This window comes from Pimephales promelas, chromosome 15, assembly GCF_988280905.1.
Source record: "Pimephales promelas chromosome 15, fPimPro1.hap1.1, whole genome shotgun sequence".
NCBI lineage: Eukaryota > Metazoa > Chordata > Actinopteri > Cypriniformes > Leuciscidae > Pimephales > Pimephales promelas.
The window spans coordinates 7,212,711-7,238,066 of record NC_142783.1 but is presented as its reverse complement, the minus strand read 5'-3'; the positions used below and the strand labels follow the sequence as shown (position 1 = coordinate 7,238,066).

Genomic DNA, 25,356 nt, shown 5'->3' with positions numbered 1-25,356 from the left:
TATTAGGTTATAACACTGTAAAGGTTATATCCCAACAAAAGCAGCACATGGATCTGCTAACACACACACACACACACCTGCAACTGGCTTAAGGAAAAGCCTCTTATGCACCTGACATCACGCTGATGAGAACCACACACACTAGCTCCATATACCAGCAGTGAAAGCTGCTGTATGTCAACATGCACGCGCGCATTACAGCAGTGATGTTGTTGAGCATATGCAGACAGTAAACATCAGTCATGAAGATCATCATCACCATCACCGTTACTCACGATCAGAGGAAGAGTGCGCTCCTCCAGCCTCCCGGAGGAGGACTTCATCCCGTGGATCTTCAGCTGGGAGCCCGAGGAAGAGGATGAAGAGGAGGGTTTGCTGTCCTGCCACAGGTAATAAAAGGTGCCGAGGATCCAGGCCACGGTGAGGATGAGGATGGCATTGGCCCGAATCCTGCGCATCATGAGCGGCTCCGAGCGCTGGCGACCCGCTCCGCGTGTGTGTGTGTTTGTGTTGTCGGTGATGAGGAGGAAGATGATGATGAAGCCGAGCGCAGTGAACAGCCTCTCCAGACAGAGCTGCGCTGATCGAGCGGATCTCTGGCGGGTTCGCGCAGGTCCTAGAGCCCGCGTGTCCTCACACAGATCACACACATCACGTGTGCCAAGAATACAGTGACTTTCTTTCAGATGATTCTGTAGATCACAGAATTATTTAAAATCTTTTATTAAAAAAGAAATAAACAAACAAAAGTGTTTTGTCATATGTTGCCTAAATAGACTGCCTTATTCTCTTAAACAGTTCATTCATTCATTTTCTACAAATGATCACGAAAGGGTGATTCAGAAAATAGCGACTGACACCAGGAGGTCAAAATGAACATGTTTTATTTATGTATTTCTAACGCAGATTCACTATTGATGTACCCTGTTTGCCAAATTCTTAAATGCAGTCGGAAACCCTGATTTGTGTGAAAGATATATATTTGTGGAAACTCTTTTTTTCAAGATTCTTTGATGAATATACAAAGTAACTGCATTTATTTAAAATATAAACTTCTGATCTATTTAATGTCCTTTGGTGTATGCAATAAAGGTCCAATAAGGTTTAATGGCATCTGAACTAAATGAATGTACAGAGAGGTTAGAGTTCTTCTAGTGTTAACAAGATGTGTTCTTGTATTGGGCAGTTTGCAGACTAAAATTTAGTGGATTATACAACATAATCCACTACTTCCATCATGGGACGATAATTTTTTTTGTCATGTGATATTCTATTCAAATATTCTATTCTATTCTATTCTATTCTATTCTATTCTATTCTATTCTATTCTAAGAAGATACGTTCTTTTTAAGATCCTTTAAAAGTTATGTTGTATTTTATTCTGTTCTATTCCAATATATATATATATATATATATATATAACAGAATCGAATGTAATAGAATAGGATAAAATAGAACTTTGAAAGGAACTTAGAAAAGAAATTCTTTTCTAAGTTCCTTTCAAAGTTCTATTTTATCCTATTCTATTACATTCGATTCTGTTCCATTGCATTGTATCATATTCTATTCTATTCCAAAAGAAAATATGTACATTTTTTAAGTTCCTTTCAAAGTTCTATTCTATTCTATTCTAAAAATGATACTTCAAAGTAATTTTCTAAGTTATTTTCTAAGTTCCTTTCAAATTTCTGTTTTATCCTATTCTATTCTATTGTATTATATTTTTATTCCAAAAGAATATATGTTCTTTTTTAAGTTCCTTTGAAAGTTCTATTCTATTCTATTCTATTCAAAAAAGATATTTCAGTTATTTTCTAAGTTCCTTTCAAAGTTCTGTTCTATTTTAGTCAACTCTATTCCAAAAAGATGTTCAAATTTCTTTTCTAAGTTCCTTTCAAAGTTCTATTTTAGTCAACTTATAACAACTTATCAGTTATTTTGGAAGTTCATTTCAAAGTTCTGTTCTGTTCTCTTCTATTCTTTTCTATTCTATTCTATAAAAAGATATTCAAAGTTCTTTTCTAATTTCCTTTCAAAGCTCTATTGTATTGTATTGTATTGTATTGTATTGTATTCCAAAAGCAGATGTGTCAGAGTTGTGTCCAGCTGATGGTTCTTTCCTCGTATGAGGTCATTCCAGCCCATCAGCAGCTCTGATAATGTGCCACAGCTGTTCCCATCCCAGCATCAACGTTTTCCAGACAGTTAAATTAAGACAAGGCAAGGCATTTTTATTTCTAGAGCACGTTTAAAACAGCCACTGCTGACCAAAATGCTGTACTATCACTTCAGGCAATACAATTGGCTTTATGCCCAGCTGCACTACTTCCTGAACTTCAGCCAGCTTCTTGTTTCCTGTCTGCCATTATTGGCCAAATTGATTAATTCAGGTGTGTCTGATTATTGTTGCCATGACTACTGAGGTCAAGCACACCTGAATTAATCAATTTGGCCAATAATTGCAGACAGGAAACAAGGAGCTGGCTGAAGTTCAGGTAGTAGTGCAGCTGGGCATAAAGACCATACATAAACAAACAGGAACACGCACAAATTCATAAAATTACATTGAACCAAAAGCAGGAGAGAGAAAATAAGCCTTTAGTAAATATTTAAAGCAACATTGGAAGACATCCATAAGTGTTCCAGCAAATCATTCCACAGACGTGGAGCAGCAACAGAGAAGACACGATCACTTTAAAGGGTTAGTTCACCCAAAAATGAAAATTCTGTCAGTATTTACTTACCCTCATGTTGTTCCAACCCCGTAAGACCTTCGTTCATCTTCGGAACACAAATTAAGATATTTAAGATATTAAGATCGCTCCTGCATACTAGTCCATAGGCTTCTTGAGGGACTGGCTCTTGCTGTCCTCGAAAAGTCATTAAAGACATCGTTAAAATAGTCCAAGTGACTACAGGGGCTCAATCTTAAGTTTATCAAACGACGAGAACACTTTTGTGCGCAAAAGAACAACAAAAATAACGACTTTATTTCAACTATTCACTTCCTTCTCCATGGGCCTGTAGTCAGTTAACGTAGTGTGATTGCGTAAAGCTACGTCACACGTAGGCTCACTATTGGCCGACGCTGGTCATGTGTGTGTGATGCGTGTGACGTACAATAACAGAAGCTTACGCTATTAAACTAGTAACCTGACTCGCGCAGAGGGAGAAATAAACGAATAGTTGAAATAAAGTCGTTATTTTTGTTGTTTTTTTGCGCACAAAAGTGTTCTCGTCGTTTGATAAACTTAAGATTGAGCCCCTGTAGTCACTTGGACTATTTTAACGATGTCTTTAATGACTTTTCGGGGACAGCAAGAGCCAGTCCCTCAAGAAGCCTATGGACTAGTATGCAGGAGCGATCTTAATATCTTAAATATCTTAATTTGTGTTCCGAAGATGAACGAAGGTCTTACGGGGTTGGAACAACATGAGGGTGAGTAAATACTGACAGAATTTTAATTTTTGGGTGAACTAACCCTTTAACTTCATTCTGGATCGTGGCACAGTCAGCATCAACGACTGTTGGACTTAGCCACACCAAGGTACAGTGTGTTACAATAGTCCAGCCTGGAGGAAATAAATGCATAAATCACTGTCTCCAAATCTTTTACTGTTAAAACACCTTTAATTTTGCAATGGATCTGAGATGATAAAAGCTACTCTTCACTACTGAATTTATTTGTTTGTCGAGTTTACTTAAATACTATTTACTTATCAAATATATATAAAAAAAATCACTCCCAAATTTGTGGCATGAGCAAGAGAATTCCCAGTTAAAGGACCCAGATTGGACGGGGGGCGCTAGAGAGCACCACATGGAGTGGACGTAAATTTAGGGAGCTCCCTCAATAAGCCTCCGTTAACTAGTAATTTTTTACTATTTTCATCGCGAAAGTTTGCTCAACAATATCCAATAATAAGATGAAGAAGACTAAACCAAAGAAAGGGGATTCACCATCCAGCGCAGTCGAAAAACCGGCCGAGAATCCTATCGAGCACGAGACTGATCGTGATCACGACACGGCCACGGACTCGACTGCTATCCTGTCAGCCATTCAAACCATGAATAACGGTATGAACGACAGGTTTAATTCGCTAGAAGCAACTCTATCTCAATTGCAAACAGCGCTGTCTGAAACCACCTCGCGAATCGCAGATCTTGAGAGCGTTAAAGCCGAGCACGAAAGCCGTATTTCTGACCTGGAGGCCTCCTGCCAAGAAATACTATCGGCAAACAAGGTCCTGCGTGCTAAACTGGATGATCTCGAGGGCCGTTCCCGACGACAGAATATTAAGATTGTCGGCCTACCCGAGAACGTGGAGGCTGGTCGCCCCACTGAGTTTGTGGAAAAATTTATTCCGAGCCTCTTGGGAGCTGAGAACTTTCCTGCTGGGATTAAAGTTGACCGCGCACATCGCACCGGGCCTTTACCGCCGAAAGGAGGACGCCCCCGTATTCTGATCGCGAGGATACATCATTACCCGGTCAAGGAGATGATCTTGCGGCTTGCGCGGCAACACTCGCCTCTGAAATATGACGGCGTTCACATATCCGTTTTCCCGGATTTCACGGCTGAGGTCCTCTCGCAGCGAAGGGCGTTTGACGGAGTGAAAAGGAAATTGAAGGATGCTGGAATTCGATTCGGAATGCTGTTCCCCGCACGTCTTCTTGTCACCCATGGCACTAACAAGAAAATCTTTGGCTCAGTTTCGGATGCTGAATTATTCGTTAACAACATCACTGCTGAAGACCCTACTTGATTTGCCGCGTGGCGTAGGACTGTTTTTCAACGCTGTTTCCATGGCTGAATGACTTAAATCAACTTTTCTGCTGTTTATCGGCGGCCTTTCTACGAGTTTGTGAGTATCTTCAAGCAAAAAAAAAAAAAAAAAAAATTCAAGAGAGACATGGTACAGACTGCTTGCGATTATGTCATTTGTCAGATTGTTCACGTTATTAGTGCCTTATCTGCAAGTACATGTTTATACTTTGTTTCATATAATTTATATAGTCTAGAAAAAAAAAAAAAAAGTTCTGTCTTGATAGGGGTGTGTGCTACACACTAGTTCAGGCTTATAGAGCAATTCTTTTGCTGTTGGCTTAGTTTCGCGGAGGTTGAGTGGGAGTCCCCTGGTTTTTCTTTTTTAGGTTATTTTGATAGATAGTTTTTTCTCTTACTCCTTATGCTGCCCGGCAGCTCCGCTGTTCATATGGGTTTTTTTTCCTGGCTTCATTTGGGGAAGCTAATGGAGGGGTGGGGGTGGGTGGTTTTGTCTTTTTTGTTTGTTTGTTGTCTCGTGTTTAGTTTATGTACATCTCCTTCAATGGTTATTCAATGGTTGTTATTTCTTCAAATTCATTTTGCAGTTGCCATTACTATAGATTATATTATATGACGTGTAGAAGGGGGTCTTCTCCTAAAGGTGGCAATGTTACTCTTGCTAGTTGGAATGTCCGGGGATTAAATAACCAGGTTAAGAGAGCTAAAGTTTTTTCTTATTTGAAGTCCATCCCCGCTGACATAATATTCTTACAAGAGACACATATTAGGCATCTTGAACAAAGACGACTGAGATGCAATTGGATCTCCCAGGTATTTCAATCTACCTTCTCATCCAGGGCCAGAGGAGTAGCTATCCTGTTTCGTAAGTCAGTTCCTTTTAAGCACATATCCACTATCAGCGACCCTAACGGCCGCTATTTAATTGTATCTGGTCTACTTTCCTCAATCCATGTCACTCTGCTTAATGTGTACGGACCTAATTTTGATGACCCTGCTTTTTTTCGCAGAGTCTTCAATCTTTTACCAAACACTCTGAACTCGCACCTGATAATAGGTGGTGATTTTAACTTGGTGTTGGACCCTACTCTAGATAGATTTCCTTCTCGCGTTGGAATACCTATGGCCAACTCTACCTCTGTTCTTAACAATCTGATTACTTCTTTTGACCTTGTTGATATCTGGAGACTAAAACACCCAACGGACATGCAGTATAGTTTTTTTTCGCAAGTTCATAAATCATACTCCAGGATAGATTTCTTTTTAGTAGACTCAAAAATTATTCCATGTGTAAAATTGGTGGAGCATCACAATAGAATCATCTCTGACCACTCAACAGTGACAATTTCTCTAGACCTTGCAGAAATTAAGCCCAGCTATCACTGGCGTTTTAACCCTACTCTGCTCTCGGATGTAACATTTTGTGAACAATTAACACAGTTGCTAGCGGAGTTTCTCAAATTTAATGACACGGGTGAGGTTTCTGACTCGACACTATGGGAAAGCCTCAAGGCTGTCTTGAGAGGACATATTATTTCATACGAGTCCAGTCTAAAAAAGCAAAGGGTAAAACGCCTTTCAGAAATTGATAATCGTCTTACTCGGCTGGAAGACACTTACAGAGATTCAGCAGACTTAGAAGTACTTAACGAAATTACAGCACTTAAATTGGAATATAACTCGATTCTTTCGAACCAAGTTAATAATATGTTGCTGAAAGTTAAGCAAAAACAATTTGAACTTGGGGACAAACCAGACAAATTACTTTCTCGTCAGCTGAGGGGGCTACAAGCCTCTAGAGCAATTCATAAAATCAAGAACAAAAATGGTGTCGTTCTAACAACTCCCAGTGAAATCAATGATACGTTTAAAGAATTCTATGAAAAATTATACAAATCTAGGGGTTGTTCTGACCCCTCAGCTTTGTCTGATTTCCTTCACTCATTACACCTTCCAAAGTTGGGTTGCTCTGAGCAGGCAGTTTTGAATGCTGATATAACAGTGGAGGAAATACTAGCTGCGATTAAATCTTTCCCCAGCGGCAAGGCACCTGGACCAGATGGTTTCGGGATCGAATTTTATAAAAAATTTGCGCAGGTGCTCTCTCCGTTGCTGTTGAGGATGCTTAATCATTCTTTTAACATACATAAGCTTCCCCAGTCCTTGTATGATGCAAATATATCCCTAATTCTTAAAAAAGATAAAGAAGAAACTGACCCAGCATCTTATCGACCCATATCTCTTTTGAACTCTGACCTTAAAATTTTCACTAAAATCCTGGCTAATAGATTAAACATCTGTATTGGGAAAATTATCCACCCCGACCAAACTGGTTTTATTCCTGGTCGTTTTTCCTTTTTCAATGTCAGGCGTTTAATGAATATCTTATACACCAGATTCGATTCTAAAGCTAGCGTTGCAATTCTCGCCCTAGATGCAGAAAAGGCGTTTGACCAAATTGAATGGGATTATATTTTAGCTGTGATTAGAGAATTTGATATGGGTGATACATTTGCCTCTTGGGTGAAGCTTTTATACCTCATCCCTTCGGCTTCAGTTCTCACCAATTTTAACAAGTCATCGCAATTCCAATTACACAGAGGTACTCGTCAGGGCTGCCCTCTCTCGCCTTTGCTTTTCGCAATAGCGATTGAACCCCTCGCTCTTGCAATTAAAAATAATCCTTTAATTTCGCCCCTGAATTTAGGCCAAATTAACCATCATATCTCCCTCTACGCAGATGACATTATTCTGTATCTAAGCAACCCTGAACAGTCTACTCCACCCTTATTAAACCTGTTGGAAACATTTGGTAAACTCTCCGGTTATTCAGTAAATTGGCAAAAAAGTGAATTCTTAGCTGTGACTAGCAACATTGATCCAATTTTTATACATAGTCTACCTTTTAAAATAGCTATAAACAGTTTTAAATATCTCGGAGTTAATATACCTAGAAACCCAAAAGATATTTATAAGCTTAATTATTTGACAATGCTTGAAAACCTAAAGGAAAATATTAAATTCTGGCGGACCTTACCACTATCAATGATAGGGCGTGTGAATGCTATTAAGATGGTGACGTTACCCAGATTCTTGTATCTTTTTCAGAATTTGCCGATTTATCTACCCCAAAAGTTTTTCAAAACTTTAGATTCTATTGTGGTGCCTTTTGTCTGGGGCTTCAAAGCACATAGAATAGCTAAAATACACGTGTGTAAGCCTAAATCGCTGGGGGGTCTGGGTTTGCCAAACTTTCAACATTATTACTGGGCTGCCAATTGTAGAGCCTTAACTTACTGGCAGGACTCGCACCCCGATAGTCCCTCAACTGAGATCCCTTCATGGCTTATGATTGAGCAAGGTGCCTCAAATTCGTCACTCTGCTCATTACTTTTTGCTGTCCCGACGACATTTAAAGCCACAGTAGGATCCCATTTTATGATTAATAATTCTCTTAGGGTATGGCTTCAGATTAGTAAGGCATTTAAATTGCCAAATACCTCTCTTCTTGCTCCTGTCTGTCGTAACCATGCCTTTAAACCTTCACTATTAGACCCAGTGTTCACAGGTTGGGCTAGAAAAGGAATCCTTACCTTGAGAGATTTATATATTGATAATAATTTTGCCACATTCCCTCAACTAACAGAGAAATATGACCTTCCTGCTTCACATTTCTTTAGATACCTACAAATTAGAAATTATGTTCGTTCTGCTGTGCCAAATTTTGAAACATTATCAGCCAACAGTGAACTATATAAATTGCTTACTTCCGCTCCCAACACCCCAAAGTTAGTTACAAAATTTGTTGATTTCTTCACTAGTCAGTTAGATTTTTCCACTATTCACCAGAAAAGTCTTTGGGAAGAGGAACTAGATGTTCAGCTCACAGAAGAGGACTGGGAAAAATGTCTTAAAAATATATACACCTGCTCTATTAATGCCAGGCACCAACTTATTCAGTATAAGGTGTTGCACAGATTACATTACTCAAGAGTTAAACTTAACTCTTTCTATCCTACTATCTCCCCTCTCTGCAATAAGTGTGAGTTTGCGGAGGGCTCTCTTGGTCATCTTTTCTGGGGATGCCCAAAACTGGGTGAATTTTGGTCAGAAGTTTTTCAGTTTCTTTCTGAAGTTTATGCTTGTGAGCTTCCCTTGGATCCTGCGACTGCCATTCTTGGCTGGTCGGCCTCTTTGTTGCGCCTTAATAATGCTATCCGACTGCCCATACAGTATGGTTTGATGATTGCTAAAAAATCTATACTCTGCATGTGGAAGAAAAATTCGAAGCCTCTATTTAAGTTTTGGTTGTCAGAACTTTCCTCCACTTTGCACGTGGAAAGACTCAGATATACTATTTCCGGAAATATCGAGAAATTTGAAGCCTCTTGGAGGCCTCTTTTCAATCACTTGTTAAAAATCAGCAATGTCAAAGCTTAATGTTTCTGTGTTCATTTTTATTTTTATTTATTTTTTTAGGATTTCATTGTTATTTCTGTCGACCTCTGTCTTTAACGTTAAGATACTTATGTATATCTCATGTGGTCAAGTTGAACAATTTCACCTGGTTTATAATGTCTCACTAGGCAAACATCTGTTTTGACCTTCCTTGCCTGTGCCCATTGATGTGATCTTCTGCCCATTTGAATCTAACTGAAGGAGGTTTTTTTTTTTTTTTTTTTTTTTTTTTTTTGTGTTTGTTTGGTTCTGTCCTGTGATTGTATTGTCTATTTGTCTGAAAAATTGAAAATGTACAATAAATATAATAAAAAAAAAAAAAAAAAAAAAAGGACCCAGATTGATATTTATCTGTATAATAGTAGCTGGTGGTCCAAAAACTATACAACATTTTTCAAAGGGAGGTGTCATCTGCATAAAAATGCTAAGGAATGTTGTGCTTACGAAAAATCAAGCCTAAAGGAAGCAAATGCAGCGAAAACAACAGCGGGCCCAAAATAGAGCCCTGAGGTATACCACAAGTTAGAGGTACAGAAGAGAAAGAGAAATTCCCATGGTAATTTTGAAATTGGCCGACAGTTATCTAAAATATAGCGATCTGAACTGGCCTTTTTGCAGAGTGGATTTACTACTGTGTGTTTCAGGATTGATGGAACAGTGCCTTGAGAAGTTAAAACAAAAGGTTCAACTACACATAACACTTCCCTAAGTAGATGAGGAGGTCCCGCATCCAAGGAGCAAGAGGAGTGCTTCGTTTTATGGAAAAAGCTCTACAAGAAAAGAAGAAGAAATAGGCTTAAACTCAGTTAAATAGTGATTTCGTTTATGACTGCAGTTTCTTCATTGTTTCACTGGACCTGCAAGAAGCTAAAAGGAGAAGCAAGCTCCACCTGATCCTGGAACAGCCTCTAGAATGAACCACATGATCCTCTTAATCCTCTCAGAGCCACAGCTGGCATTTACAACCCTGCTGCCAAAGCACACACACACATCTCCTCTTGGTTTCTCTTCTGCTGGCTCAAGTGTAGAAAAATTCATACTGTTTTCTTTTTCTTGGAGCAAAAAAACTCAGCCAAGTGACCACCTAGCAACCACCCACAACAACACCATAGCAACCGTATAGCAGTGTGCTGAAATCCACTCGAAGATCTTAGCATCATGATAAGTTTTCCATTGCGAGCATCACTCACACTTTCTTCAGATGTAAAAATAGTAAAGTTCTATTCTATTCTATTTGTCTATTCTATAATAAAATATATTTCAGTTATTTATAAGTTCTTTTCAAAGTTCTATTCTATTCTATTTCAAAATGAAATATTTCAGTTATTTTCTAAGTTCATTTCAAAGTTCTATTCTATTTCAAAATGAAGTATTTCAGTTATTTTCCAAGTTCCTTTCAAAGTTCTATTCTATTTTATTATATTCCAAGCATCCTACATAACATCAGCCTAACATCAGAAAAAAGGGACGGGGCCTGGTTGAGTTGGTTAGTAGTGTGTTGAAACTGGCGGTTATGGTAATTTCCCCAACACACTTGAAGTGCTTGACCAATCACAACACACTGCTCCAGCCGACCAATCAGAGCACACTGTGCTTTTCAGAAGGGGCTTCAGAGACAGGAACTAAACAGAGCGTTACTAACAGACTGGAAAGAGAGGAGCTGCAACAAATATCAACGCATTCTCACCCCAAGGCGTCACCTTTGACCACGCTTCAATATTTGACGTTTTAGGCGCCGTTTAGCGTCAGTTACATGACGCGATCCTACAGCGTCATCTAACTGACGCTAAAGGAAAGCGTCAGTTGGATGACGCGGTTAGGTTTAGGTGTGGGGTGGGGGTAGGGTTACACGCGATCCTAGGGCGTCATCTAACTGACGCTAAAGGCCTAAAGCGTCAGATATTGAAGCATGGTCAAAATGCTTCCCAAAGCGTCAGTTAGGTGACGCCTTGGGTGTGAGAATGGGCTGCAAATATGGAGAATATGGAAAAAATAATGTTGTTTTTTTTGTTTGTTTTTTAACATTCAAGCATGAAAACCCCTTTCTAGTAGAACAACAAAGTAGAAAAGTAGAAAACATACTTTTTTACAAAAGTATAAAAACTAGTGGAAAATGAAACTCAAACCGTTATAGCAGGCATCATAGCTCCCCTTTAAATCTGAAAATAGAGACAAGGAAACAAAATAAATATCCAGGAGTGTCTTCAGATAGAGTACAGCACTGTAACTGACGTCTTTTGCTGTGTCTACATTGTATTTACAGTTTTGGACAAAAGCCAACTACCAGTATTATTATTATTATACCTGCTGGCAATGGACTCAACGCACTGCAGTCGTAGAAGCAGCAGTCTCCAAACGCATAATGAGAATATGTTGGAATTTCACTTTTAGTAATTCAAATAAGCAACTATCTGTAAAGGTTGAATCATTTATGAGGTTTGGCTTGGGATCATTGGTTCAGCGTGACTCATAATGTATCAGAATGCAGTGAGTTTAGCAGATCTTGAAGCACATGAGGATCAGTGTCACTGTATGTTGTAGCATGTGTGGTCCTTCATAGCTCACTTAATATGATTTCACAGATGCCAGATCTTCTAGGGCCATTTTTTAAAGGTAAGCTGATCGGATTTTGGTTATCGGATTGGATCAAATCTTGAAAATGGGTTGTTCAAAAGGGAAAGATAGAATCTGAAATCAGATTAGATCAGGGAATCCAATCCTAGTTTTAATCTGGATCAAACCTTCAGTTTGTGTTGTTCAAAACTTGTCAGTGGTATTTGGATAACTTTGATCAAAAAAAAAAAAACAGGATTATCCTGATCCCAACAGGGGGTAGGGTTTCAAGGTGGATTTCAGGAAGAAAATGTAGTAAAACTTTAAAATTGGTCAAATAATACATTTGTATCATTTAGTGTATATACTTAGCTATTCAGTATAGTAAAGATAAAATAAAAATTATCTTGTCCCCATGAAATAATCCCCCAAACAGATTTCAATAACAAACAAAAATAATATATTCATTTGTCGGTCATTCATCATTTTTTAAGACGTTTTCAAAATGTCCACAATGTATTTGTTAATGTATGTTTATTTTGTTGTGGTTCATATGTGGGTCATAAAATAAATTATGATTAGAAGTGGATGTTTATGTTATTTTTGTGTTTTTTCTCAAAATAAGAAACACTTACAGTGACCCCATGTTGGCTCTTCTACCTGTTCTTTACATAGCTGGTAGCCCACATTGTGAAATGTTGTCCCATTTAGAGCACTGGTAATCCAGATTTGGTAATCTTGAAAACGGTGTATCTGGATCAGGGTGATCCAGTCCAATATTGCTTTAAATAACCGGCATAAAATTAAGACGGATTACCTGATCCTGGATAGGAAAAAATGGGATTTCCAAATCCGGATCATTTTGATCCAGATTAAATGTTTTGAACAACTGGCCCATAATCATCAGAACTGATCTCTGGCTAAGGCCTGGGACACACTAGACGATTTTCAAATCTAAACCAATTTTAAAACCAGGGGAGACCACAGTCACAAGGAAAGTTTCAAATGATTTTTAAAAGTATAATCCTCAGGGTCCAGTTTTCCAAAGGTTTAATCCGGATAAAATTGATCCAGATTTAGTAATCCCTTTTTTGTTTTTTTGTTTTTGCGATCCGGGATCACGTAATCCAGTTTACATTTGAGCCAGTTTTTCAAAGCAACATCGGATTGGATCAATCTGATTCGGATAGGAACTTTTCAGGATCACCAAATCTGGATAACCAGTGCTCAAACAGGATAAGAAATCACAATGTAGTACTGTAGACTATAGATATGTAAAGAGCAACAAGTAGACAAAACAAGTAACAAACACTGTACATTGAGGATATTTATAACACGTTTCAAATATAGATGTATTGAATAAAAAAAAAAAACACTTAATGTCAAATATTCCACAATAATTTCAGACTTCCTCATCCAATGTGGAGAGACGAGCTTGTTTGAGCGTAGCCTTTAGGAGGCGGATCTAAAATCTGGCCTTGGTTTGCTGCAGTTTGGTCAGAGTCAGTTGTTCCTCTGCCAGAACGAGCAACAAGGGACGCAATAGTTCGACACCATTTCTGATTTGGATTTGTTTTGGATTCCAAAAATCAGTGATTGCCAATCTTTGCATTTTTTTTTTTTTTGGTTATTCTGTAATCATTGCATGCATCACTAATAAATATTCTAAAAACAAAAATATTTGATATTATTTTATGAGGCCAAACTCTTTCTACTTTGCTGTAGGCCTATACTGAAAGGCTGAATATACGTTAAAGCCTACCTAATCACTGTAGCCTAAAGGATGAACAAATAAAATTAAAACCTTATGAATAAATAGGATATCTTGTAAGATACTGCATGATCCAAATGTAGTATTATTTGATATATTTTTAAAGATTTTATTAGATTTTGGGCATGAAATCCACTCTGAATCCACCCTTCTGATGGGATCAGTTTAATCCAGATTTTTTGGATCAAAGTGATCCAAATCCTACAAAAAAGTTCTGAAAAACCCAAACTAAAGGTTTGATCCGGATCAAAACCAAGATTGGATTACGTGATCTAATCCGATTATGTAATCCGTTTTTTCTTTTGAAAAACCCAATTTCAAGATTTGATCCAATCCGTTATCCAAAATCCTAGTGGATTCCTTCTGAAAAACCGGGCCAGGACGTACACACTAGTAGTAGCGATTTCAAAGAGGCAAATCTCACAGACACCAGATTAGAGGAAAAAAAAACAATATAAACTTCACATTATAAAGTCAAATTAGGCCCAATTATTTCCATTTTTCATGATTTCTAGTAGTATCTGTACAAGCTTTTCACATTTGCGTTTCTCCTTATATAGAACCTTTTTAGCATAAAGAGTTCTTTAAAATTGAGCAAAAAACACTGGTTATAAGTTGAACCCCACCGAAGAGCGTAATAAAAACTAGTAAGTTAATAAAAACTGTATAGACATATTTAAAAACGAATAAAATAACAAAACAAAATGACTAAATCTTTAAAGGGTTAGTTCACCCAAAAATGAAAATTCTGTCAGTATTTACTCACCCTCATGTTGTTCCAACCCCGTAAGACCTTCGTTCATCTTCGGAACACAAATTAAGATATTTAAGATATTAAGATCGCTCCTGCATACAGTCCATAGGCTTCTTGAGGGACTGGCTCTTGCTGTCCCCGAAAAGTCATTAAAGACATCGTTAAAATAGTCCAAGTGACTACAGGGGCTCAATCTTAAGTTTATCAAACGACGAGAACACTTTTGTGCGCAAAAAAACAACAAAAATAACGACTTTATTTCAACTATTCACTTCCTTCTCCATGAGCCTGTAAGTCAGTTAACGTAGTGTGAGTGCGTAGAGCTACGTCACACGTAGGCTCACTATTGGCCGACGCTGGTCATGTGTGTGTGATGCGTGTGACGTACAATAACAGAAGCTTACGCTATTAAACTAGTAACCTGACTCGCGCAGAGGGAGAAATAAACTAATAGTTGAAATGAAGTCGTTATTTTTGTTGTTTTTTTGCGCACAAAAGTGTTCTCGTCGTTTGATAAACTTAAGATTGAGCCCCTGTAGTCAGTTGGACTACTTTTAACGATGTCTTTAATGACTTTTCGAGGACAGCAAGAGCCAGTCCCTCAAGAAGCCTATGGACTGTATGCAGGAGCGATCTTAATATCTTAAATATCTTAATTTGTGTTCCGAAGATGAACGAAGGTCTTACGGGGTTGGAACAACATGAGGGTGCGTAAATACTGACAGAATTTTCATTTTTGGGTGAACTAACCCTTTAATTTAATTTAAAATGAAACTAGAAAATATGCAGATAAAACAAATTCAAATGATTATAAACTATAATAGGATAGAATCAAAGAGAAAAGTGTGTTGTGTGATGTTCAGCATGTGTTTCAGCAAGTCAAAAAGAGATCCCCGTCTCAGGTTTGTTCCACAGTTCAAACATATGGCACTCATAAGAGAAGATACATGTTTATTAGGTTCATCTTCCACCTCGGGTTCAATGTACAATCTACGCATTCACGTCCATTTCCACCTTCAGGCCTGTTATAAAGGTCTAATGTCAGTGAGCGTGCCTTTGTTTGAGCAACAGTCCAGGTCATGGGTTACAGTTGACTGAAAGCACAAGCATTTTAAAACAGTGTTAGTCGGACACATGTGTTAGGAATTGCGACGCGATTGCAGCACACATAGGTGACACATTCCTGGACACGTTTAGACACTGTGTTAATAATAAATTAAAGCCACTTGAGTAACCAGAACAAAAAAAAAAGTGGCATGCTACCATGATTTTAGAGCTCTCCAAAACCCCATACCACTAGAAAAACTTAAGACACAATACCAAGCTTTTTGGCATTGCTTAAAAAAAAGCAGACTTCTAGCTGTAAGTGATCTCTGAACGTCCATGCAAGCATTCATCCTTCCGTCGGACGGCCCGTAGCCGTAGGTGTGTTGTGTGCAAGCGCTGACCTTTCTGTACGAGAGGCTACATTAAGGGTGTTATCTGGCGTCTGATTTCATCTCAAGCTAACTGAGTGAAGCAGAGCAGCACAAGCCCAGTCCTGCGAGCCTGGATGCTGAACACACACACACATACGTGAGGGAAAAGAGAAGTTAAGCATTTCTCAGTTTGTGTTGTGCATTCAGGCAAAGCTTTCAAAGTAATGCACTTCATAAATCTGATTTAAGTCTCACAGTCCAGAGTTTTTAGATGAATTGCATCAGACAGATGTAAAGAGTGAGAGATAGACAGAGAGACAGAGAGAGAGAGCGTTTCCTTCGGTGTGTTTTCACAGACGCTTGATGTTTGCTGTTCATCTGAGGAGTGTGTCCACTGCCACCCGGTCTTCCTCTACTCTGCTGGACACATGTTGCGATCCTTACAGCAGAAGTAGTGAACCACCACACCGTTTGGATACCTGGCAAAGGCACTGGACATGGAGAGGACACAGAAAACATCAAGTACAAAACAATCTCCCCAAACAGTCCTGCATGGTTTTCTCAGACTTGGTTTCGGACATTGTGTTTTTTCAGGTTTCATTAAAAATATCTTAATTTGTGTTTCGAAGGTTAACAATTGCACAACAAATGATGACAGAATATTCATTTTTGAGTGAATTATCCCTTTAACATACATGCATTAAAGGGTTACTTCACCCAAAAATGAAAATTAAGTCATTATTTACTCACCCCCATGCTGTACCAACCCCGTAAGGCCTTCATTCATCTTCGGAACACAAATGAAGATATTTTGGATTAAATTTGAGAGGTGGATCACTGCTACACACTGTAAACCCTAATGGTCAAAATAGTTAATTGGTTTGAGTAGGACAAACTTAAATTCAACTAATTAGTTCAGTCAAATTATTTTTTGAGTTTTATGAAATTATTTATTTTAATTTAGATTCATTTTAATTATTAGATAGATTAATTTTTTTTATTTAATTATTTATAGATTTAATTTTAATTATTTATATGTTAGCATTTACTATGTCAGCAGATTAGCTTTTAAAGCTAACTAAGTTTATACTATTAAAAGTGATTTGAGTTCTGCCAACTTATTAGGGTTTACAGTGTACTTCATAGATTTAAGTTGTAGTAACTAATTAGTACTATTAACTTTATTTACCCAAGTTATCTTAACATAAGTTATTGAGTTACTTGGAAACAAATCAAATATTTTTTTATGCTTAAATTGTTTGAGTTAGTAAACTTAAATGATTTAAGGCAATCGGTTTCCTCAAACGGTTTGAGTTGAACTAACTCATCAGATTTTACACTGTAAGAGATCGAAACTTGACGGCCCAGAAAGTCAATGAAGAAATGTTTAAATATTTTATGTGACTATAGTGGCTCAACTATAAGTTTATCAAGCGACGAGAATACTTTTTGTGCGAAAAAACATGTGTCGTGGAAATCTCTTGAACTCTCGTCTCAGGCCTACAAGGAAGAAAAGGAATAGTCGAATAAAGTCGTTATTTTTGTTGTTTTTTTTCGCACAAAAAGTATTCTTGTCGCTTGATAAACTTATAGTTGAGCCACTGTAGTCACATGGAATATTTAAACATTACTTCATTGACTTTCTGGGCCGTCAAGTTTCGATCCCTTAGGTAGCCTATGCAGCAGTGATCCACCACTCAAATTTAATCCAAAATATCTTCATTTGTGTTCCGAAGACGAACGAAGGTCTTACGGGGTTGGTACAGCATGGGGGTGAGTAATTAATGACTTAATTTTCATTTTTGGGTGAACTAACCCTTTAATTCCAATAACATATATAGGCCTATGTCACGGAAAAATTGAAGACCGGAAGTACGTTTTTTAGTAGGGATACGGCTCTTCCGGTTAGCTTTTTACAATGGTGAGGTCCGATAGATACCGCTGGACCAAATCTCTCCGCAACCTGCCTGAAGTCATATATGACGATGTGATTCGGGTGGTAAATGAAAACGCTCAAGTGGGAAAGCGTCAAAGCTGAGGTATGGCTGTCTACGTCCTGATGCAGAGCAACCGCAACAACAGCCGCGGGTAGCTCTAGCCGTTCGCCAGTAAGGTAAACGTTTCTATGGTAACAGCGAGCTGGAGCAATCAACGGACGTTGCTGCTATGCTTAGGATTGTGGGTAGTGTAGTTTTTTTTCATAAGGTTGTGGATAAAACATGTTTTTCTTTAAGCAAAGCTGATTTCATATAAACTGATAGCTTCAACAGGAGCGACAACCTTCGTTTCTCAACCTCATAGCTTGTGGTCGGTCTACTTCGGATGGTTTAGACATTAGGGCTGATAATCTAAATCCTTATCGAGAAATACTGTTGACCGGAAGTTCTGTATCCCTACTCCACGTTCCGGAAGCAGGAAGTGTGACATAGGCCTATTGTTAAGGCCAAACTTTGTGCATGCATTCCAATGAATACTCCACATTGCGGCAATATGTCAGATTCTCCACCAGGAAACGGTTGTGTTAATATGACAGTTACAATAATAGAGACCCCAGGTGCTTGAGTCTGTATAACATTCAATTTAATAGTTCAGAATTTAACTTAAGTAATATGAATCATCAGACTAATTTTGGCTTGATTCATCTATTGTTGTGCGTGTTTTATGTGATCACACATGCATGTAATGCATTTAATAAAGATGCGAACCGCCCTGTCCTGAATGGCACCTTAAGCTCTTGCGGTCTTCCAACATGTTCACACTATCATGATTGAAGGCGCATATCGACCCTATTGTAAGTCCACAAGGCTGTAAGTGCATATAAAGTGTGCCATTTGTGCCAGACTGCCTGAAAGGCCAGTTCGTGGTGTAGCAAGGCAAATGCATTACGTAAATGATCATTGCAATAATGTGAGGCACACCTGTTTCCGATCTTCTTCTTACACACTCTGCAGGTCTTTTCATCTGTGATGACACACTTCACCTGCTGGTGAAAGATACGTTCCTCCTGCACCTGCACACGGACAAATAAAAAGTAATTTGAATATTATTAAAGGGGACATATTATGCACTTTACAAAGCCTGGATTTTGTTTTTGGGCTATACTAGTATACATTTTAAGCTTGAATGTTAAAAAAACACATTATTTTTCCCATATTCCCCATTATTGCAGCTCCTCTCTTCCCAGTCTGTCAGTAACTCTCTGTTTAGTTCCGGTCTCTAACCACACCAATCCTTCTGAAAATCACAGTGTGCTCTGATTGGTCGCTGGAGCACTTTGATTGTTTTTGGGAAATTACCAAAACTGCCAGTTTCATAGGGGTGGCACGGTTCACAAAACCCACGGTTCGGTTTGTATCACGGTTTTAGGGTCACGGTTTTCGGTTCTGTACGGTTCTTGTTATTTTTTCTTTTAATCTTTAACACTCCAGAAATGTACTTCAGCATGTGATATATAGCTTAATTATCCACACTTTAGGATACAGTATTAAAAAATATATACATTATATTCATGCAATCATGCACAAACTGAATTTGACTCTTTGACTTTAAGCACATTTTGGGACTATCTCAGAGGAAAGCTAGGTGAGATTTAGATACAGCAAGAGAGAAGAAATTGACATGCTTTTTGTTTATTTGGCAAAAAAAGGAGAATGTGTATCACTATCTCTACAAGAACTTGTGCATTTTTATCACATAAATCTTATTTACACAAAGAAATTAACTTTCATGTATCAACTTCTAACTTTTGTAGCTCTTACCAAAATTCTATCTTTTAAAAGAAAAAGAGAGGAACTCTTAAAACACTGTCTTTTAAATGTCAATATACATGAAACCTCATTGCCTATAGATAATTAAGCTATAGCAATAGCAAAGGCCATAAACATAAAGTGAAATTGAAATTCAACCTCAACACAAAAACAGTATCAACAATGCTTCTATTCCCAAAATGTGAGGGTACTTTTTTCCACTTAAAATTAAAGTGCAGGGTTTGGAAACGTATGACTGAAGCTCTTATCTATACATAAAGTGCCACTGTAGTTAAATTAAAATATCATAACATGAAATCCAAAATGTTCCCACACACCGGACTTATACCATAGACTTATACGACGCTGGCGCATCCTCCAACTCCCTCATCTCTCCCACTTGCCATTTCTCCGCGTGCCGTGACCTGCAGCGCTCCATACTCCACTTTTACTGGCTTGTTTATTAACTTGAACCGGCGCTGCACAGAGCGATCGGTAATGACATCAAATACCGCGAAAGTGATGAATGCATACGGAGCCGACTCGCGCTAGATTGATGTTATTCACCGATCGCTCTGTGCAGCGCCGGTCCAAGTCGAACAAGTTTATGTCGCGCGAAAAGAAAACATACGTCACATACGGGCACGAGGTTACATTGCGCATGCGTCGAACCGTGAGACGCACACGCGCTCCGAACCGAGACAAGCGAACCGAACGGTTCGGGTGTTTTTTCATGTACCGTGCCACCCCTACAGTTTCAACACACTACTAACTAACTCAACCAGGCCCCGCCCTTTTATTCTGTGTATAAATTAGGCAAATGAGGAATATTGTGATGTGTTTGTTCCTGAAAGAAACTCAAGACTACAATGGAGGCATTTCAGGAGTTTAGAAACACTGACACTGATATAGAGAAGAACTCCCACTGTGCATTGGATACCCCTTTTCCACCAAAGCATTTTGAGAGCCGGTTCGGAGCCGGTGCCTCCTCACGTTCTCGGCACCACCTCTTTGCTGGACTAGAACGGTTCTTTTACCACGTCATGCTTACGTTGAGGGGCTGGGGGCGGGGTTATTGTGACCAACAACATGGCGGGAATGGGAACCCTAACACCGTGTCCTAACTACACGCGACGCGATAAAATTCCAGCGATAGCAAGTGTGTCTGTCCACACGCGACTGTGAGACGCCACACGTCAATCAAAAATCACAGGCATTCAGAACAGCGTGAAAGCGCACAGCTGACCCGCACTCGCATTAGAAATGGGTAAGGACATAATCATATCAAGAAATAACATTAGAAAAAAATCAAAACATTAACAAAATATACTCATTGACTAATTTTGTTATGAAGTACAGTTGTATGTTTGCATAGAATTCATTTTGAACGCTATATTATATGCTTTCAAAATCTGAGGTAAATGATCTGTTATCGCTTGTGGCACAGTGAGCTATTTTTAACTAAAAATAAATAATGTGTACTCATAACCAGTGTAATTTCTTCATTCTGTCAGCCGCGACGTCGCAGAAATAGGAACCGTTTCTAAATTAGAAACTTCATCTGTCGCGTCTGGTTAGGACAAAAACTCTGATTAACATGGAAAAGATACCTTTTATCGCGTGTCGCGTCGCGTGTAGTTAGGACACGGTGTAAGACCTATGGCGACGGACACAGTGATGTAATTGGCTCTCTAGTCAGTGGAAAAACAAACAGATTCTGAGAAGGTTGGCAAGCTGAACCAACTTTGAAACAGCACCAGTTCTGAACCGGTTCTTTTTTGGAACTTTTTCTGTTCTTTTTTTTTCTTTTTTCAAACAACAACATTGATTGTGGCATATGAAAAAACACTAAAGTTTGCTAGGCCAAAAAGACCGTTAATCGCGCGATAAAAATTTACGCCGGTAAAATAGGTTTGCGTTAACGCCTTAACGCGTTTAACTTACAGCCCTAATATATATATATATATATATATATATATTAGGACCACATAAAAAAAAATACAAGGGACAGGTTGGATCGGAATTAGTGATGAAAAAAAAATTGTGTAGAGTCTGTTTTAGTATTGTCTTTTCCAGTAACAAGTTAGATTTTTTTACAAGTAACTGTAATTTGAAAAAATAAATAAATAAATAAATAAAAATACAGATGCATCGGCACAGTGTTTTAAAACACAGAATTGAATTAATTACACAGCTTCAGAAGGAAATGAATCAATCATTTAAGTATCAGACCAAACCACTGTTCGGGAGTAAACATACCCGCAGGAACTCGGCCTGTAGGAGGCTCTTCAGGACCTGGTCGAAGCGCTTCCTTCCAGCCTTCTCCTCCAACACACTCTCCAGGAACACCTTGATCTCGCGGATCTGTGTGTTGGCTGGCAGCAGGTTTATGGCCTTATGAAGGAGACAGAGACGAGCATTTAAACATCGCCGTGGATTCTGCATTGTGGTTTGGACAGTTCTGTTCAGGAATCGGTCTGAAAGTGTAAATGTTTCCCTACACAGTAATGCATATGTTCAGAGCTCAGTGGCAGCAGAAGGACTGGCATCTGACAACATGCCAACACTGGGTCTCGTTTCCTCCGCCAGCATCTTAAACGACGTGTTGACATCAGCAGAATTGAACTGTGTAGCACTTCAACACACACGCTCTCCGTTCTCTCTCTTCATGTCTACAGCACATGCTTCACTCCCTCACACACTCTCTCAGTCTTATTTAATTGGGGCTGGCAACACACACTTAAGGTCCGTTTACACCAAGAACGATAAAACTAAATTAGGGTTCACACCGGTGGATGATATCATTCTGTTTATTCTAAGCACATACTGCAGTTTTGTCAACTGTTGCTTTAAATGCTCAAGCTCTTTAAATGCAGGATGGATTCTGATTGGCTGTCAATGTTTATATAATTTATCAGCTGAGAAAAAAAATAATTGAAAGCGATTCTATGGAAGTATAATAATGCCAAATGTTTTCGAAACAAAAAAGCCTGTTGAATTGCACTACTTGAGTTTGAATATTTTTGAAGTGAAATATGAAAGGTGAATATGGATGATTGAATTTTTAATAATGAAAATGTGTTTGAAATGTTTTGAATTGAAATATTCACAGCTTAAAGGGTTAGTTCACACAAAAATGTAAATTCTGTCAGTAATTACACACCCTCATGTTGTTCGAACCCTGTAAGACCTTCGTTCATCTTCGGAAAACACAAATTAAGATATTTTTGATTAAATCTGAGAGGTGGATTACTCCTCCATAGGCTTCTTGAGGAACTGAAACTTGCTGGCCTCGAAAAGACGAGACGAGAACACTTCAACAAAAATAACGACTTTATTTCAACTATTCCTTTACTTCTCTCTCTCCCTCGAGTCAGGTTACTAGTTTAATAGCGTAAGCTTCTGCTATTGTACGTCACACGCATCACACACATGACCAGCGTCGGCCAATAGTGAGCCTGCGTATGACGTAGCTCTACGTTATCACACTACGTTAACTGACTAGAGGCCCATAGAGAAGGAAGTGAATAGTTGAAATAAAGTCATTATTTTTGTTTGTTTTTGCGCACAAAAAGTTTTCTCGTCGCTTGATAAACTTAAGATTGAGCCACTTGGACTATTTTAACGATGTCTTTAATAACTTTTCGAGGCTGGCAAGTTTCAATTCCTCAAGAAGCCTATGGACTAGTATGCAGGAGTGATCCAGCTCTCAATTTTCATCAAAAATATCTTAATTTGTGTTCCGAAGATGAAACAAGGTGAGTAAATACTGACAGAATTTTCATTTTTGGGTGAACTAACCCTTTAAATATTCAAACTTGCTGAATTACAATCCATAAAATGTGAGCCCTAAAAATACAATGCATTAAAATGCAAGCATTGTTAATGCTATGCCTATTTTTTTAAGTAGTGCAATTCAACAGGCTTTTTTTGTTTTAAAAACATTTGGCACTATTTTAATTCCATGCTATCCCAACTATATGGTTCCTCTGTGCCGTTTTAGCTGTGGTGTGAACTTGGCTATTGTTTTATATCATTATCACCCTTGGTGTGAAAGGCCCTTTATTCAATTTGACTATTTCAGTGTGTTACTATAAATTTGATTTCTTAAAACTGAGAAAATAAATATTTTGAAATACTAACCAAGACTGAGAAACACCAAATTAGGACACGTTTGCATCCCGGGTCAGCGATCAATTAAACACTGAACTGGACTTGATCCAAAAAGAAACAGTATGGACCAAAAAAGGATTTAAGTCCTCTTTCAAGGGCTGGGATGATGTACGTAAAGAGGACTGGGTACTTTTTCACTTGGTTGAGCTCTTGGTGCACTTAAAGGAGTGTGCGTTGGGTTCTTTTAAAGATGTTCTTTTTAACATCAAGTGTGTGTGTTATTCAAGGGTTCTGCTCTACGGACGCTGACTGGAGTCTATTATACTGTTAGTGTTTGGTGGAAACTCACTTTGGTGGTGTTCAGTTTGCTGTGGTGGAGCTGAAGGACGTTCAGGGCCGCCTGGAGGTTGGCTTGTGGCTCACATAACTCCATCTTTATGGGCCCGAGGAAGTGCACGTCCGGTGGAGACAGATACATGCGCAGGAGGGACAGATACACCTACAGACAGACTCTGTTAAAGGGTTAGTTCACCCAAAAATGAAAATTAAGTCATTAATTACTCACCCCCATGCTGTTCCAACCCCGTAAGACCTTCGTTCATCTTCGGAACACAAATAAAGATATTTTTGATTGAATCTGAGAGCTGGATCAGTCCTATAGACTGCCTAAGGGACTGGCTCTTGACGGCCCATAAAGTCATTAAAGAAAAGGTTTAAATATTCCATGTGCCTACAGCGGATTATAAGTTTATCAAGCGACGAGACTACTTTTTGTGCGAAAAAAAAACATAAATAACGACTTTATTCCACTATTCCATTACTTCCTTATGGGCGCATGCGCGAGAACTGAGACGAGGACGTTCTCATTCGTTTACTTCTTGTTACCGGCTGCTCACCGCTTAGGAGTTTTACCGCCCCTTACCGTATAAGATGATGTGCTGATATAGCTGGAAGCGCAAAACTTTCTGTTTACAAGCAGAGGAAGATGCGCGCTGTACATACGCTTTTCAATTAGCGTATTTTCCGCACTATCCACAAGTTTCCGAGGGGCGCTCCTGTAAAAAATAAAGTGGGTGAAACTTCCGGTGACGCGGCGGAAGTAGCATTCCAATGGTATTTTGTGTGTTAGTTAGCGAAGAGGCTAGCTGTTTTTCGGAGAATTATTTTACTATTTAAAGACGCAAATCTTTATGAGAGATGTCGTTACGGAGCTCAGGGACAACATGTGCTGTTCGCGGTTGTATGTATAATCGGACTAAACTAGTTTAGTGGCTTAAACGGGATTGTTTTGAACATAAGCTGAAAACGAGCCAGTCTCTGATCCTGCCAACGACTGTAGTTTCCATCACCTCCAAAAAGACGACGAATCTTCCTGTGTACATTTGTTTAAATTCTTAATGTTCTATAAACTCTCTCAGCCTGTGTTTGGCTGTTCTCTACTAACTCAGGATCAAAGCCTGTGTTGACAGAATACCAAATGTGCCAGTTAATGTATTCAAGCAGCACTTTCAATTATAATTTTGAATAAACTCCAAAGCACAATGACTAAGTGTGTATTTTTTATTTTAATTGTTTGTCAGCTCGCACAACTGTCTGTCACCATGCCTTGATGAGTATTGATTATTAATAATGTTATTATAATACTCCCAATCAACGACTGCGGAGGGTAAAGGTACTGTTATTTCACCCTTTTTCATTTCGTTGAGGTTGTGTTCCCACATCGTTAGCTAGTTTGGATCGCTATAACTTGAATCAC

The 25,356-nt window shown here is 38.6% G+C and overlaps 2 protein-coding genes across 3 annotated transcripts in view; both read right to left on the bottom strand.

The window, feature by feature from the left end:
• galnt16 (UDP-N-acetyl-alpha-D-galactosamine:polypeptide N-acetylgalactosaminyltransferase 16) overlaps window positions 1-613 on the bottom strand; it is a 69,318-nt gene extending 68,705 nt beyond the window's left edge. Inside the window, exon 1 of the mRNA XM_039650997.2 lies at window positions 276-613. Within this exon, the coding sequence (XP_039506931.2) occupies window positions 276-461 (186 nt within the window). The 5' untranslated portion in view covers window positions 462-613. The remainder of the gene's footprint in view (window positions 1-275) is intronic.
• Window positions 614-15,257: 14,644 nt separating this feature from the next.
• vps39 (VPS39 subunit of HOPS complex) overlaps window positions 15,258-25,356 on the bottom strand; it is a 56,549-nt gene continuing 46,450 nt past the window's right edge. For both annotated transcript variants that reach the window (XM_039650994.2, XM_089120067.1), the window contains 4 exons: window positions 23,950-24,099; window positions 21,747-21,881; window positions 18,660-18,751; window positions 15,258-16,232 (listed from right to left, as the gene is read on the bottom strand). In XM_039650994.2, the coding sequence (XP_039506928.2) occupies window positions 16,154-16,232; window positions 18,660-18,751; window positions 21,747-21,881; window positions 23,950-24,099 (456 nt within the window). In that variant the 3' untranslated portion in view covers window positions 15,258-16,153. The remainder of the gene's footprint in view (window positions 16,233-18,659; window positions 18,752-21,746; window positions 21,882-23,949; window positions 24,100-25,356) is intronic.